Source organism: Pavona decussata, unplaced genomic scaffold, assembly GCF_977016875.1.
Source record: "Pavona decussata unplaced genomic scaffold, jaPavDecu1.1 SCAFFOLD_232, whole genome shotgun sequence".
Classification (NCBI taxonomy): Eukaryota; Metazoa; Cnidaria; class Anthozoa; order Scleractinia; family Agariciidae; genus Pavona; species Pavona decussata.
This window is the reverse complement of record NW_028145637.1, coordinates 125,109-141,790: the sequence shown is the minus strand read 5'-3', so window position 1 is coordinate 141,790 and position 16,682 is coordinate 125,109. Positions and strand designations below refer to the sequence as shown.

Below are 16,682 nucleotides of genomic sequence, written 5' to 3'. Positions count from 1 at the left end.
ACCAATCAAGTGGTTTTAACATGATTTAATCGAACAAAACCCTTGATACTATTTTTCGTCGCTTAGCACCGGAAGTTTTTACTTTTGACTTCCTCGAAAGCCTTGAGGCAATATTTGAATTCGCCACAAGAAAGGAAGTTTTCAGAAATTGCCTCTGAAAATGTTGTTATTTAAAATGGAAAACGATTTTCTCGATTTGAAACTGAAATTGAGAGGAAAAGGCCTCTTTGATTTGTTTCTCGCCAGAGAGACAAAAAATGATTTCATTGAATAAATCAAACAAAGCGATGAAATCATTTTGCAACCTGCTCGTTCTTCGGTTGTTGAAATGGTGAAAAAGAAGCAGATAAAAAACAACGTAATTTTCACGAAAAATGAGTTGGGACAAGCGCTTGGTCTTTATTCAGAAAAAGACAAAAAGGTTAAAAAAGCCTTATGTGTTCTCAAGCCCTGTGCAGCGATTCGAATTTGCCACAGGAAAGGAAGCGATGAATGGAACGAAGTTGTGCTCTGTGACAATTTCAAACGCGGTGAAAAATGGAAAAATTGTGATTGATGATGTTGAGTTCAAATGTGAAAGAAAATAATTTTCAGAGACAGCCTCTGAAAATACGGCTTGCGAGCCGAGGAAGTCTCTTTGAATTTTTTTATCATTAACCGGACGCTTAAGCCGAGTGTAAGTCCCTTTGAATTTTTTTTCATTAACCGGACGCGTAAGCCGAGGGAAAGTTCCGTTTAATTTTTTTTCTCTTTAATATAAACCGATTTTTTATATATATTTTTTTTTTGAAATTTTTTTTTGAATGAGCTTGAGGATTTTTATGCTTGTTGAGGGTGAGTTCTTTGACGATGTTTTTGTGCGTGTTTGAGGATGATTTTTTTTGTGGGGGTTTTACGGGATTTTTTTTTGCTTTTTTGAGGATGATTTTATTGTTGGGGTTTTGGGGGTTTTTTTTTGTGTGGAGTTCGGGGGAATTTTTTGTGGGGGTTTTGGGGGAGTTTTTTGTGGAAAAAATATGAATGAGCCAGAATCCCCAAAAATTAACTACTCTGTAATGACCGAACGGACGAGGTTAATAAGTTATTTCTTATATGGCCTATTTAGCGCTGTTCTTAAAAAGAATACAATAAAACCACCAGAAGTAATTTTCCACATCCGCTTGCGCGCGCAAGAGGTCATTCGAGGTCGTGTTCACAGAACCGAAATGAAACTGGCGATGCGATCGATACCACAAGACACAGTCCCTTTGATAATGAGACAATTTTTGTCTCACTTTAATTTCAAAAAAACATACTGACCTGTGTTTACAAGTGTTTGACCCTTAAAAATTTTAAAAGCTAAGGCAAAGATGGGCCCAGTTTGTGATTGAATTTTGAACACGTGGGGAGAATTAACTTGCCGTGATTTCAATGACACTCGCGATGGATATTAATCTTCGTCGTCGCTCTCAATAACATAACGGAATCAGACATAAATCTCTGGATACCTCTCTGCAGTTCCGTCAAAGTACTTGGCTCGTATTCCTCGCCATTGGTTTTCCTTACGTATATAAAGAACTTTCCCAGGAGCCGGAGGTGGTCAAGTTCTTCCGGTGGTAAGTCCAAAATCTGAACATTTGTCTTGGTTATCTCGCCAAGAAAACGGTTAAACTTGACCTTTCTTTCACAGTATTTTCACTTTTCTGTTCTTGAACAAACTTTTGTTATTCCTCTTGACTGTTACCGAAATTTTCGTCTTCGTGAGTGACAACTTTGCTCATGTTTTTTTGCTCTCTTTTGGCCTGTTCTGCGGCCTTCGATTAATAAAACTCGCTCTCGCTATGGCTTTCTTCGTCGCTCATACTAAAGAAGTATCTGTATGCTAGTTTTTCTTTCAGTTATTAAAAAAAAAGTTTTACTCTGCCCATATTTTTTGTCGTTTTCGCCCACGCGCTCGTAGCTTTTACTCACAAGTCAAAAGAGCCGTCGCGCCGAGAAAAAGTTTCATAATGCCCGGTCATTACAAGAAAATCTTGCCCGCTCAGCAGCCAATCAGAGCGCGCGTACTATTGTAGCCATATAATAAATCTTGCCCGCTTGGGTAGCCAACCACAGCGCAGGATTTGACTCATCTTACCCTCACGGAGCCAGCCATATTATATATTAAATTCATACACAAAGGTTATGAAAGTTGAGCCTCAAATAATGAAGCATGAGGAGTGAATCTAATGCTCCTCAAAAAAACAAAAGAATGATAAAGGAAATAAAGGATTTGTCCTTAAAAATAACTTATGCTAGCTTATGTGCCAGGTCATCAGGCCTTTTAATAAAGACTAAAGTCCTCAACTTTCTTTGGTTTGTGGATCATCTTGTTGTTTAGGCTGCACCGGAGGTCATTGAGCGAGCTTAAGACGAACTGGAGTTGGTTTGGTGCTCTTGTGGTGTTGGTTCAGGGATGGGCACAGGTTGAGTGGTGTGATTTTCAGCTTGAGGTGGGCTCTAATGCTGATAGCTGTTCCGTTTGGTGAACAGTGGAGTGGTCTGGAATCACTGTTGCTTCCCACAGAGTGGGCTGTGTGTTGTAGTGGCAGTGCTTTTGCTTCCGAAGGATACTCTGAGGAGGTGCTGCTGGACGTAGCTTGGCACGGTTAAGAAGAAGGATGTGACTGCCGGTGTGTATAGTGGGCGAGGTGGGCTTTGGTGAGATTGACAATGGTGGTTGACACGGTGTTGTCCAACGGGTCTAACTCATAAAAAATCATTATTAATAGTTGTCTACTGTGACCAGGTACTGTTTGCGTTCGAGCACAAAAATATCTTGTGTTATGAACTACCAAGGCCGGGTCGGTGTGGGGTTTGATACCAAGGGCTCCGTGGTGACTTCAGAGCTTTCCATACTGAGCACAGGTGGAACATGACTGGCAAAATACTTCTGTGTCATTGGCCGTGTGTGGCCAGCAGACAGCATCTCTAGCGAAAGGAAGGCAATGTTCGGCGCCTCTATTTTATCTAGCATGCTTGGCATGAGAGAGGTGGTGACAATGGCAAGAGTTGACTTGAGGAGGAGATCTTTGCAGACACTGAATTCTTCTCGAAAATGCCAGAATGGTTGGAGTGGGTCAAGAAGTTGTGCTTTCGTGGGCGGCCATTCTGGTTGATGTGGTATTCTAGCAATTGCATTTTTTGGCACGATGCTTTAGCTTTGCGTAGTTGTTCAAGGGTTGTATCCATGTGGATTGATGTGGTCGGGTCCAGGTGAGCAAGATGTGTGCGGAAAACCTAGGTCTCAAGATCGTTGGAGGTGTTGGCTTCGTTCAGGCATGGGTTCTCTGTGACGAACTAAATTCCTGTATGCATAGTGAAGTTGTAACGCTGCAGGAAAAGCATCATTTTTTAAAGCTGCTTGGTTGCTGAGGCGAGGTTCTCCTGAAAGATGGACTGAAGACATTGATGTTCGGTGTGGACGGTGATGATCACACGGAAATGACGAAATTCTCGGTGGCATGTTCAGCAGCTGTAATGACGACTCGCTCTATAAGGTGAATATGCCTCCAAGTACAAAGGGGAGAAGTGGTTCAAATTTCTCAAACTTAATTTTTCTTTTGCTTTCAGCAAGTTCTGAGATGGAACGAGTAAGGTTTTATTTTCCTTCAGGTTAATTGAGCCAATAGAAAAAAAAGGCTTGTTGATGTAATAAGAGAATCGATGTTGATTGATTAAAATTGTACCCAAACAAGTGATTTTGTTGATGTAGTTTTATTTGGAAAGGATAACGTTCCTTTTGGCAACATGGATTACGCCGCTTGTCGTAAGTAGCTATTTCAATAACCTTCAATACGTTTTATACTACTGCATCATCATCATCATCATCATTATCATCATCATCATCATGATAATAATAATAATAATAATAATAATAATAATAATAATAATAATAATAAAGATTTGGTAATTGATTTTTCGACGTTTCGTTGTCTTCATGACGCCATTGTCAAGGAGAAATAAAAAATTACAGAGTCTGCGTCAAGGTGTAACAATAAATTAGCATATAGTGTTTAAGGCTAATTAAATAAACACTTTTGCGCGAATAGAGTCGTTTTGCACGTTCAGAGTGGGTTTTAGGTCTCTGATGAAAAGAATTTCGTTAACCAAACAATCGAACTTATTTCTACACCTTTTCCGAATGCTAAAACGCCTCAGTAGGTCTTTCGGGACTTTGCCATGCTGTTCGTGGTAGTGTTTATACACTGAAGATGCTTTTTGTTTATGTCCATCCACACGTGTGTGTAAGTGTCCGCGCGTATAGCCTACAAAACCCGCATCACACAGGTCACATTGAAAATGATAAACGACGCGTTGTTGGTTGACGATCTGTGGCTTGGTTTCGCGTACTTTTAAATCTTACTCAATTTTGCGGCTAACGAATACTGGCTGGACAGTTGTCTGCACCTTTATGCTGAGATCCTTAAGTTCTTTTTTAACATAATTTGCCGATTCCTGGTCTTTGAACGGTATGACTACACGAACAATGGCCCTTGGTTCTTTCGGCGTCTGTGGGGGCTGTTGGTCAACTATTCTTGAGTGTAGGAAGGTGTTAATCGTCGAATTTATCAAGCGTTCAGGGTATTTAAGGTGTGCGAAAACGTTCTTTAGCCGATCACACTCTTCAGAGAAATAGACCCAGGAGGAAGATAATCGGTGTGCGCGATCAAGCATTGTTGTCAGTAAGCTCCGTTTGTAGCGATTGTCTACATGGCTTTGATAGTGTAATATTAGACCTGTGTTTGTTGGTTTCACATAAACCTTGGTTTCAATCCGCGGTGTATGGTTGAGTAGCTCGGTGCCAACGAAAGGTAGCTTGCCGTTCTTTTCCACCTCCATGGTGAATTTGACCGAAGTGTGGGACCTTTTTTTCTAATAATAATAATAATAATAATAATAATAATAATAATAATAATAATAATAATAACAACAACAATAATAATAATAATAATAATAATAATAATAATAATAATATTACAACTCTCGTTGCATCCACCTAATAGCTAGATTAAGCATAAATCATTTTAAGATTTTTAAATTTTAAATTTTTAATTGATTTTCTTTGTTTATCACATGATTTTATTGTAAATTTAGACGCAGGGCTAGCCACGGGTTTCCGCCTAGCTCCTTGGGTGTTTTTTACTTCATATCTGATCCAGATGTTGACACTGACTGCCTTCATAATTTATGTATTTATACTGCGCAGGTTTCTGAATATAGGATCCCCAGCACATTACAATAGTTAAAATTAAATAAGATCACATAAAAAAAACACAAAGATCTCACTAATTTACATACTAGATACTAGATTGTTTGTTAATATTTTATAAAAGAGAAAAACTTGTTCCTCGTGTATTGTTGAGTTATATGAGCACTTTAAAAACACTCGAGAAGTGCGAGAAGCATTTGCCTGGGGCTCATGCTTCTTAACCACTTATCTAGTAACGTGTTAAATTCAAAAATTCCCGCTCAGTTATATAGCTCAACAATGCACTCGGCACTCGGCACGTGTTTTTATTTCACTGCATTTGGACACCAGGGCTGCGCCCTCATCAACTACCACGCATAGAAATCGAGAGCAAATAATTTAGTTGCTTTAGTATAAATCTACTAGTTGCTAAACAAGTAAATTATCTATATGCTCATCGCAGACACTTCGAAAACGCGGCTAGGCGGCCGCCATTTTGCTGAAAACCGCTACTCACTATCTATCACAGAATGGTAGCGAGTAGCGTAGCCAATCAGAGAATGGCATTCGTGATAGAACTTACACTCTTGTGCAAGGCGGGCACGTTTACTACTTTCCGTTTCATGTTTTTACTCCGTTGCAACACAGCTTTATGTTGCAACAGGCTATCTCTCACTGAATAAACTGTATTTGTATTCGTAAATTGATGATAATAATTGGTTGATAGTTATAATGTTGTCGTAGATGCTTGTACTTGCATTCAAAATAAAACCCAGGCTATCCAGCACATTTCCTTGTGGGTATGGCCGTGCATCGGTTGACTGTGAAACTCCCGCGGGAAGAGCAAGCCAGTTATGAAATTAATGTGTGGGTGGATGTTGCTGGTTGTTATAGGATGAAGGAATTGTTGTGTCTAAATAAAGCTAATTGAACAATAACACCTATAATGACATCTTAATAGAACTTTGCAGGATCAAGCATTTACGCGCCACGAAATAATGTTTTCAGAATAAAACCGACAAACATAACGAAATCTCAGCTGTTGCAAAAAGTGGAAGATATGTGCTTTGCCATTTCGTTATACAAGAAACCAAGCGACAGTGTACCTTTGTTTGTGAAAGTGAATACAGACACTGTGCATACAGCTTTTGTTTTGTTGTGCTTTTCTTTGATCGAAGGTTTAATTATGCGAGATGAGGCATTGCAAGTCACCGAAGATTTTGACGCTCCCTGATGTTTTAATTGAGCTATTTTCATGCCCAGATGTTTTATATGTAAATTTGATTTAAAACAATACCTATTGTTTTCCAATTTGATCTGCTGTCCTTGATGTGGAACAGTATCCGAAATCCTTTCCTATCATAATTAATGTCTGAGTGGAATGTTATGACTGCATAGTCTCCAGTCACTTCAACCTTCTTCCCAGTCTTCTTACCACAGTGCCTTACGGACGCCAGGTTTGTATCATTAGTAATCTTCAAATAGGCCCACCTGCAAAGAAGCATATTTGTGCTCTGCTTGAGGAATCACATTGTAACAGGTTTAGTTGTTGAATTTAAGGGCTCCCTAGAAATGTTGTAGTTAATAGACCTGATGCAAAAAAAAGTCTGACATTTTAATATTCTTTTGTCTGCATTCAAATTAGCCTCACTTGCCACGGTGAAATATTCTTTTGATTTTTGAACTCAAGAACGAGGTTATTCAGGCTAATTTGAATGCAAACAAAAGAATATTAAAGTGCCAGCCTTTTTTGCACTGGATCTCTGGTAATCGAAGAAAATTTATTGCACAGTTGTCTTGTTTTAGCTCTAGTTTAAGTTTTACACTTTGTTTTGCATAATGCACATATTTTTGACGTAAAAGTTGGGACTTTGTAAAAGGACTAATAAATGCGTGTTAAAAGATACGTGTCTTACATATCACGCATATTTTTTTAAAGGATAAATGGGTGGGTGCCTCGCTTCATCAAGTCAGAAGAGAAGGCAACCAGAATTGTAAGTAGTTTTAGTGATTTTCTTGTACCTTTTCCAATTCCTGTAGTTAGCTGTATCTGTAAAATATTGTAACGTTTATATCTCTCTTTTTTTCCCCTTTGTAGTTTGACAACGTAAAACACAAAACTTAATTGTTATTAAACTCAGTGGTTGTACAAAAATCTGCTTGGTCGACGTCTCTTCCGAAAGGATAAACATACATCCAATTCACACTTCTTTGGAAAACATGAGCAAGAAAAGTACTCGAGGAATTTATCCGGAGTAAACAAGAAGATTTTTTGCGAAGAAGCCACCAGTGGTTTCTCCCAGAGACAAATTCGAAGCAATCCCTACAAAAATTTCGTAGTATTCATGCAATTTCTACCCAAATCTGGGAGGAAAATGTGATTAAATGAACCAACATCATTGTTTTTCCTCGCAGTAGGTGTGGATTACGAGCTTATGCTGTTTTCAAAACCTACTTTTTTTCTGTCACTAGGAACTTTTTTTTTTCAATAGGAGCTACTTGAAGTTTCAAGTTCAATTCCCAGTGATTAACAAGATTACTACTTAATCTTTTCAACTGAAGGACATATGGAACAGCTAACAACAAGGCCAGATTCAAGATTCAAATCCTCTTCCTTTTTATGTCAAATAGGAACTATACTTGAAGTTTCTCAACCGACTTGCAGCAATTGAAAAAGATTGTCACTATCTTTTCAACGGAAGGTCATATCGAACAGCCAACGAAAGGGCAAAAATCAGCAAATTTCTGAGGCTAAATATAAATTGCATCTTGGTACATCTGATATCAAATAAAATAAAACGCTGTAATAAACGATTGATTGTATAGTTTTACTGCCATAAGAATCAAAGGGTTCCTTGTCGCAAATTCCAAAGGAAAGAAGTCTTCTAAGTGTGTTGTGAGTAGGTTCCTTTAAGAGCTACAATTTGAGTTCAACACGCATGAAAAAATAAATTCAGATATGGTAAAAATGTCTATCATCGCACGACAATTGGTATTTGTATTTGCACACTAATGATGTAAAACGAAAGCGAATTGTAGTAGATCGACACTCAGTGGAGTCGATACTCTTTGACCAGAGTACCCCCTTTGTCATGTTTTTTCGTTTTCAGTTGAAGCGTAAAATTTATTTCAGGAGGAAATGTGTGAGTAGCCCTTAGGATCGGCGTTCTCCCCGGTGATACAAGCTAAGTTCTATTTAGGTATGTGCCTCTCAAAAGGGTAAATGGTTAGTCTCAAACAGGTCTTAAATCTATCAATTTGGTCAGAGGTAGAGTATACTTGAGTATTTTCGTCTAAAAGTGCGTAAGGTTTTAAGGAAATCCTAAGTCGGAATGGAATTGTAGGTCTCTTATCTTCAACGAAAAAGAGAGCAAGTGAAGTAACAAGGTCTTGAAGCCGCAATCTCTTCATTAGCCTTCTTCTGATTAGCGTTACACAAAATCGTACCTGCTAAAATTTTACGTGTTATCTTCAGATTATGCTAGAGAAATTAAATAACTTTTTTTATTCAATCAAGCTCTAATGGCTAAATTAACCCTTTTCATCCCAACAACACATATATGTGACGAAAACACCGTTCTTGCTTCTATGAATTGCTCCTTGTTTAACTTAAGCTACAACGTCATGATAATGTGTGAGTGACACCAGCTGATGTATATTTCCATCATCAAACCCAGCAAACCGACTACGCCTCCCGATTTTCGCTGCATATCACCGTTCGTGTGGCAACAAAGTCCTAAATGCCAATTGTTCGGCCAAACAATAACATCAAAAATTACACTTATTTATCGTCAATTTTTAATCCAAATAATTTGTTCCAAAATGAAAAGTCTATATTTACAGCAAAACTTCAAGGTCAGACCTGGGTATCTGACTGGAAGTTTTCCTCTCAACGCTTTCCGAGGGCTATACTTCAGCCATTTTATCAGACCCAGTATTGCGTATCTCACGTTGCCTCGTTTACGCCCGAAATGAATTCTGGGTAATTCAGCCAGTACCACCAGCAAAATTTCGAATCCATTGAATATTTTACTACTCCAAACTCGCCCAAATTGCCTTGGCAGGTCCTGGAATCCATCCACAAAACGGCCAGAGAGGCAACTTCACTCGTGGGCCTCCATGTCTGCTACACAGCATGTTTGGCGACTCAGTCAGCATGAAATCACCTCTCAAATCTGTTTTCTTTCAGAGGATTGCCTCTACCCACATTCCAGCTTGATGATGCCAGAATGGGGGTTTGTGCAGAGGAAAATGGCTCGAAAAACACTTATAAAGCGATGATTTTACCACATTCGTGCTCGTGCACTCGCTCGAAACAATCAACAACCGTCACTTGCATCACGTGACAATTTAGCCTGAGCCCACAGTTTCTTAAGACCGCAGATATTTTTATTTCATCTCCATTTATGGAGAAATTAAGGGGCTCAGACTATTTATTGCCAAAGTCATTGAAAAAAATACCGCACACCTGGCATTTAAAGGGTTAATATGGACATATATTGATATGGACTTATTACGTAAGTTCAGCGCTTAACCGCCGTACCTGTCGTGGCTATTTAAGTAATCGTTATCTCACAGTTCCAGCTTGTAAAACAAGTACTTTTAAAGTTTCGTATTTTAATCGTGCTATAAGGCTGAGGAAAACTGTATATGTAACTTAGCCATTCCTTGTCGTTTTTCTTGGCCTCCTTAAAGTCTTTTTGGTTAAATAAGAACATGTCCCTTGCAAATTCCATCTTTGATGGCCATATGGTTTGCTCTTGGTCCTTTGCCCGTGACTGTCTATGCCACAGGACATATAGTTTTTATTAAATATATATACTTATTTTTATCAGACTTAGTTTATCCTCACCTATTTGTTCTGTATTTTTATTAGGGGACTTAAGCAGCGACTATGGCAACGTCAGCGAAAACGTCACTTGAAAATATAACTTTTATTTCATTTGTGCTAATTCACGATTATTTCAACTCGTTCAACTTCTACAAAAATCGCAAACTAACCAGAAACCAAACTGATAGGAGTGGCGTTCGAATTAAGAAAGAGAACGAGAAATTTACCGTCGTGTGTTCAAGTTCTCCACGAAACCTTGAATTTGGTCATTTCACGTTGTTGTTTTGTAGAAGACGGCAAAGAAATGTACCACAATTTTAAACGCACGCGCAGAGCGATTGTTTTTGCTCATTGAAACCTATTGTTTTTCGGCGTTGTCGTTGCCGTCGCCGTCGCTGTTGCTTAAGTTCCTTATTACTTTTCTGGGTGGGCTCCTCACAACGGATCTCATGTTTCATTTGCACCCTTACCCTTTTGGGTTATGATATCTACCCTAATTACGTTATGTAACAATCCCCTCTCACAAGAACTGCGAAAGTATTGACACTTGGACTTAGAAGGTGCATGGTACGTCAAGGGATGTTTCTTTCGCGGTAGTTAATGACGAAATGCCGGCCTTCTTGTATCGGTAATACTTTGGCGAAATGCAGACATGCAGGATTAATAACAACGCCACGAAATTGTCGAAGACAAAAACAACACAAGAAAACTTAAAAGATAGGATTCTTCCCGCAGCGACTTTGGACCTGAATAACTTTTTTTAATATTAGAGCAAACAGCATTAAACTTCAGTACTTTTTCAGAAATATATCTGGGAAGATTTTTATGTGATTGGTTAGAGTAACCAACTTTTGACACAGTTTTTCAGAAAAATTGAAAATCCTTTTTTTTAAAATGAAGAAAAATTACTGTTCTCACTGTAACTTTTATGTTTTTTTTTTCAAAGTAGTGTTTCTTTATTGAATTTAATTACTTTTCGTTCAATTTTGGAGCTTTCCAGAAGTTTTGGAGAAATACAGAAATCCAAGATGGCCGCCACTTTGTAATCGTGACGTCACTTCATGTGACGTCATTACTTTCTGCTTTGGATCTTAAAGGAAACATCTTTAATGAAAGTAAATATATGAAACATCTATTTTGAACTGCGGATGAAAGATCAAATAGAAGAAAGATCCTCGCAGTTAGTACGCAACTTAAGCAGTTGCGAAAAGAAAGCCTGAAAAAATTTCAGGCTTGGACGGGATTCGAACCCATGACCTCTGACCAGCTCCCAGTTGGCTTGATAGCTCAGTTGGTAGAGCAATGCACCGGCATCACAGGAGTCATGGGTTCGAATCCCGTTCAAGCCTGAAATTTTTTCAGGCTTTCTTTTCGCAACTGCTTAAGTTGCGTACTAACTGCGAGGATCTTTCTTCTATTTGATGGAAACATCTTTGGACGTACTTTCTAGCCTCCAAGCCTTATTGTTATAGCCCTTACACTTGCGACGTTAAGGGGGCTCGAAATCCGTCCCCGCCCCAGAAGACAAGGAAAAAGCGGTCTATACTTAGTTCTTATTAACCGAGCGAGAGGTCTGTATGGGAGAATCTTGACCGAGGACCGAACGCAGTGAGGTCTGTACCAGCGACCGAGGTCAAGATTCTCCCTTACAGACCGACCTAGCTCGGTTAATAAGATGTTTATTATATGGCCAAACAGGAAATCAAAAGGAAAAAAGTGTATTGTTCCCCTGCGCGGGCTCAAGCATTTAGCTGGCTTACTTCTGTCACTAGTCTCCAGTCCAAACGGGACAAAAGTAACTGTTCAAAGTACAGCTTTGTACAAACTTCGTCAATGAATGAAGACAAAATAACCGTTGTTTTCCTACAGGCTTAACGAAAATTTTCTAAAATGCGACCAAAAGTGCAACAAATTTTAATGCCTGTCTGTGCCGCGATCGCTCGGCGATAAGTTCTCATTCAGCCTTGCGATCTTTGACTGATCACCACGGAAAACGTTAATGTTAAACAGTGTGCAGCCTTCAAAAATTGCTTGAGGTTGGATTTGTTGGACTGTGAAGACATTTTGCTTAGTTGTAGTGGAGGCACTGACTTGGTTTTCTTCGAACTGAGCGGATGTATCTGGTCCACGATTCAGGACAGTAGACATTTCTCGCTGTCGCTTGAGAGATGCTGAATGCTAGCTGTCGAGGCTTTTCAAATTTTTATGACCGCTTAGCTGTGCAACGAAATTTGTCTGAACCTCTGCTTCGAGGAGTCGTCCAACACTGGTCTTCCTAACGGAGTGATTAGAAACCTTCTTGTTTGTTTCATCGAGTTTGGCTGAAGCAAAGGCGTTTTTGAGGAACTTGCCAATTTCATTCTTTCCGAGGGGCCTATCCAGATACCCTACTTCGTCACTTGGTTTTCGTAGGTGATTTACGGCGAGATAAAAAGGAGCATCTGGATCTAACATGGCTTCGGAACGATGGCTTCGAAACGCTTTGTAAAATTCAACTGAGCATCTTCATTTGTTTTTGTTTTTGTTGATCAGACTTCCTTTTTCACGCAAGTGGCGTTGAAAACTTCGCTGGAAGCCGCTTGATGTACACAGTTCGTACTCGGTGCCATTTTGTTTACGAGCGGAGATAAAAATTCAGACAAAGGAAGGTCGAGCTCGTTGGCAGGTATGTTTTCAATTGCTCTAGATTCTTTCATTGACTCACAAAATTTCTTTCTTGCGTTTAAGTCGCTCTTAGTCTTGTATTGAGAGTTTTTGGATTTTTGCGCTTGCAAAAACTTCTCAATTTCGACGTTTGCTCATTGTCTTTACCTGCTTCCAAGTTCAGGGCTACTGGTTGTTCCATTTAGTACTGTATTAACAGGAACAAGCCAATTTTTTCTTCTTCTTTTGTTTGTAACTTTTTGAGGACAAATGTTACATTAAATCGGTCTAGATGCCGGTCTAGATGGGAAAATCTAGACCGCCGTCAAAATCAATTTTAGCCGATCAGGTTCTTGAATTTGATCGTTTCCAGTCCTTTTGAGACACGGCCATATAATAAATAGGGTTAAAGATATCGTGAGAAAGTAAATTCGTCATGAATACTGTGTAACCAATATAATGGTAATCGTTATCTTTGTATTTACCAGCATTCTCCACGGTACACGAAACCCACGTCAAAGTCTTCAAAGGTAACTATCAGCGTTGTGCCTTTTGGAATTGGAACCCGATAGGTACAGTCCATCCTGTGTGCGTATTTTTTTGGATACCCAGGACTTGTTAGCGAATTGTTTACTACTGCACCACATTCTATAAAAAGGAAAAGTACTTAAAATCAGTACCAAACTAATATTACCAACACATGAACAAGCATGTAAACAAGTTAAAAAGGCACTTTAACGAAAAGAATTAATCATCACCACAAGCAATAAGGTGGTCTTGTTGCGAGAGAATTGTACAAAAGTTCACCCCAGATCGTGTGCATTCTATTTGGGAAATAGTATTATACAGCTTTTTGGTTATGCTAAAAAATTCGCATCGGAGTGTGAATACACTTAAAAACGTTTATAAATACGTAAGCGGTTTAGTCCTCCTGAGCCCTGTTAAAGGAGAGAATCTGAATAAGGTAATTTTATACATAATTTGAACAGCGAACAATTGTGTGACACACTCAGTTGGTTATTTCCTAGCTTGCCCATAGGTTGAAGACGTACATACCTAGCTTATATAACATTCTGCTGAATCTCTTCCCGCAGTAATTTTGAAGTTGACAACATTCTTGAACACTAAAAAATGCCTCAGTCGAAACGTCTCGCATGATTAGGCAACTTTGCAAATGCGATGAACTCTATCAGACCAGACATCACAGTAAGACAAACAACTTTTTATGGTGGACTCCATCAGATTTGCTGGAACCGTTTAAATTTCAGTTGTCTGTCTGTAACTAAGATCAATTTCATTAATGGAGCTCGTCCTCTGGGTGTCTATTCTGAGGAGATTTTAGATTGTTTTTGACCAGGAAACGATTACTTTACAATCGACTTCTGAACGGCTCCGATACCCTGTTCTATGCAAGCCAGAAAAAATGTTTTGCGCAATGGAGGACAAACAAGGACTCCGGTAGACTAAAACTGTGAGAATCAAGCGAAAACTTTGAAACATGTTTTGACAATCTAGCATTTACTGTGGGCGATTTTTATTAGTATAATGCACGAATCGCTTGCTATGTTTCCGTTAAAAACTGATTCACTGCAGAGAGATTCTTCTCTCGGTTATCTGCTTCGGGCAGGGTATAATTTAAAGAGCTTTCGGTCATTTGACTCGAATCAAACGGTTCGCTTACGAGTGCGGAAAAGTACACTGAAAAGTACAGCAAAGAATTAAGGCGAAATTTAGGCGTAATTTTGCGATGGAAACGTTTTTAATGTAAACTGTCTTTTGAGCAATATATTAAATTGTACCATGTTTGCTACACAGGAAATGTTCTATGTTTATAACTACAAAAGGCCTCAATTCTTTTCAAAACCACGGCATTTGAACAACGCCAAGAGTACCAAGGAAAGTCGACTAACAAACTAAAGAAACATTTTGTGTGCTTACCTTGGCGAAAGGCACCATTGATTTCATTCCACAACAGCACAGATAGAAAGAAAAACACTTCCGCGCTGTAGAAGTGCATAATTGCACAAATGCTTGATCTTTGCTATGTAACCATCATTCCTAGAGATAGAAAGGGTAACGAAGAAACATCACTTCATGATTAACCGCGTGTTGACCAACACCAAGTAAACTTTCAATTACTCATTTTTTTTTTTTAATTATGCCAACGTCGTCTGATCAGAAGACTACCTTCCATTATGTAACATTAAAAACAATACAACGATTTACGAAATAATTTGTGGATTTGGAAGGAACAGTTATATATTAATAAATTCAAATAAATAATCGACCGAATCCATTTAAGTTTGAATTTCAACACATGATATAAAGTAGTGGTACAGGAATTCTTTTATGATCCAATATTTGCGCGCTGTGATCTGGTGCGCTTCATTTTAACCCATAGAATGTCAGTAACAAGGAAGTGAAAATTAAGAATCCGTTGAAATGATTAATTTTGTAGTCAACAATGAACAACTTTACAGACCATGTGAATGACAAACAACTGGGATTTATGTTAAACGTTTTCATCAGTATCTTTATTCTTTTTAAAAGCTGTGGGAACCAAACTGGCTAAAGTTTGCATTATGTTCAGGTAAAAGTCAAGAAACTCTCAAGTGTTTTCTCGTATGTCATCATTTGTCATTGTGATTTGCAATTCTAACTTATAGATGTTTCTGGTATAGCATGTCAAAAAGTAGGTCGAGAAAGTATGAAAAATAATTAGAATAGTTTAACATTTTTTTGTTTTGGTTTGTTTGTTTATAGTAGATTGCCCTTAAAAAAAGAATGATAAAAATGCTAAAACGTCCAATGAAGCTGTCATCGATTAGAAAATTCGTGACTTGAATTCTTCAATATTTCACAGGTTTGTATTCCTTTCTATGCAGAAATGTAGCACTCAGGGAACTCAGTATGTGCAATATAACAACAGTAAATGGGACTTACCCAGAAAAGGCTAACCGGCTACATGGTGATTATGGACAGTAACACACTACATCGTAAAGTGTTCCTGAAACAATAACAACAGTGAAATAGCAGTCTCAGATTATTTTTCCCGAAAATATAGCATGATCCTATTTCTTAATTTTATTTATTGACTTTTAATGTTTATTGATAATTCTAAACTGACTCGCACAAGAATGTTGCAAGGCATGGGGCCCATTAAATCCCATCAGTATTTCCTAAGTAACGTATTAGTAAAATGATTAACAGGGTAGATTAATAAGCCATAATATACAACTCAAATTTCTTCACCAATAAAATATTACAACAAGAACTAATAAACATAACAAACTTACGACAAGTCCAACAGTTTAGACAGTTGTTTCCCTAGTAATAATGAACCTAGAAAAGATAACAATTCAAGTGAGGCAATTGTTTACCGAACTTAAAGTAACACAACTAAATTTGCCCTGAAAGTGTAATCTATGAAATCCATGTATTTCAACTGCAAGTGGAAGATTGATGAATGAGAGACAGTACAAACTTAGATATGTACGCAACTTAATCAGCTGCATGACCTCTGCTACACCGGTGCACGTGCAGTACTCTACCGTCTGAGCTATGGTGCCGACTGGGAGCTGGACATTTTGGGAATTCGTAACATACCCGTAGAAGTGATGAAAGTGCAAATAATTATATGAAATTCAAATATTTAAACTGCGGACGAAAGAATCAATAAATTAAAGATGAAGTGAGAGACCATCGCAGTCATGTTCGCAACTGAAACATATTAACAATATTTCAGCGCGATCAGGTGCTATAAATTAAGAATTTGTGAAAACATTGGCTGGTATGCCAGTCATGTCACTCTCAGCTAACGCTAAAGAGCTAAACAACTAACTCAATAACTCATTTTTAGTAGTTGTTCTCATTTTAGTTATAATAACAATAATAACAAAAATAGTAGGAAGAACAACAATAATAGTATTAACGTTTAACGATAACAATCATAACAGGTAACATTTGTATAGCACTAGTTCTGTGTAGTACAATAGCATG

At 38.3% G+C, this 16,682-nt stretch overlaps 1 protein-coding gene and 1 pseudogene across 1 annotated transcript in view; both read right to left on the bottom strand.

The window, feature by feature from the left end:
* Positions 1-16,682, bottom strand: part of LOC146458596 (uncharacterized) — a 47,385-nt gene that overhangs the window by 29,742 nt on the left and 961 nt on the right. The window contains exons 2-6 of the mRNA XM_085090460.1: positions 15,980-16,025; positions 15,627-15,690; positions 14,622-14,741; positions 13,169-13,331; positions 6,507-6,700 (exon numbers count right to left, since the gene is read on the bottom strand). Of these exons, the coding sequence (XP_084946586.1) occupies positions 6,507-6,700; positions 13,169-13,331; positions 14,622-14,700 (436 nt within the window). The 5' untranslated portion in view covers positions 14,701-14,741; positions 15,627-15,690; positions 15,980-16,025. The remainder of the gene's footprint in view (positions 1-6,506; positions 6,701-13,168; positions 13,332-14,621; positions 14,742-15,626; positions 15,691-15,979; positions 16,026-16,682) is intronic.
* LOC146458597 (uncharacterized) lies at positions 3,985-4,787 on the bottom strand (annotated as a pseudogene).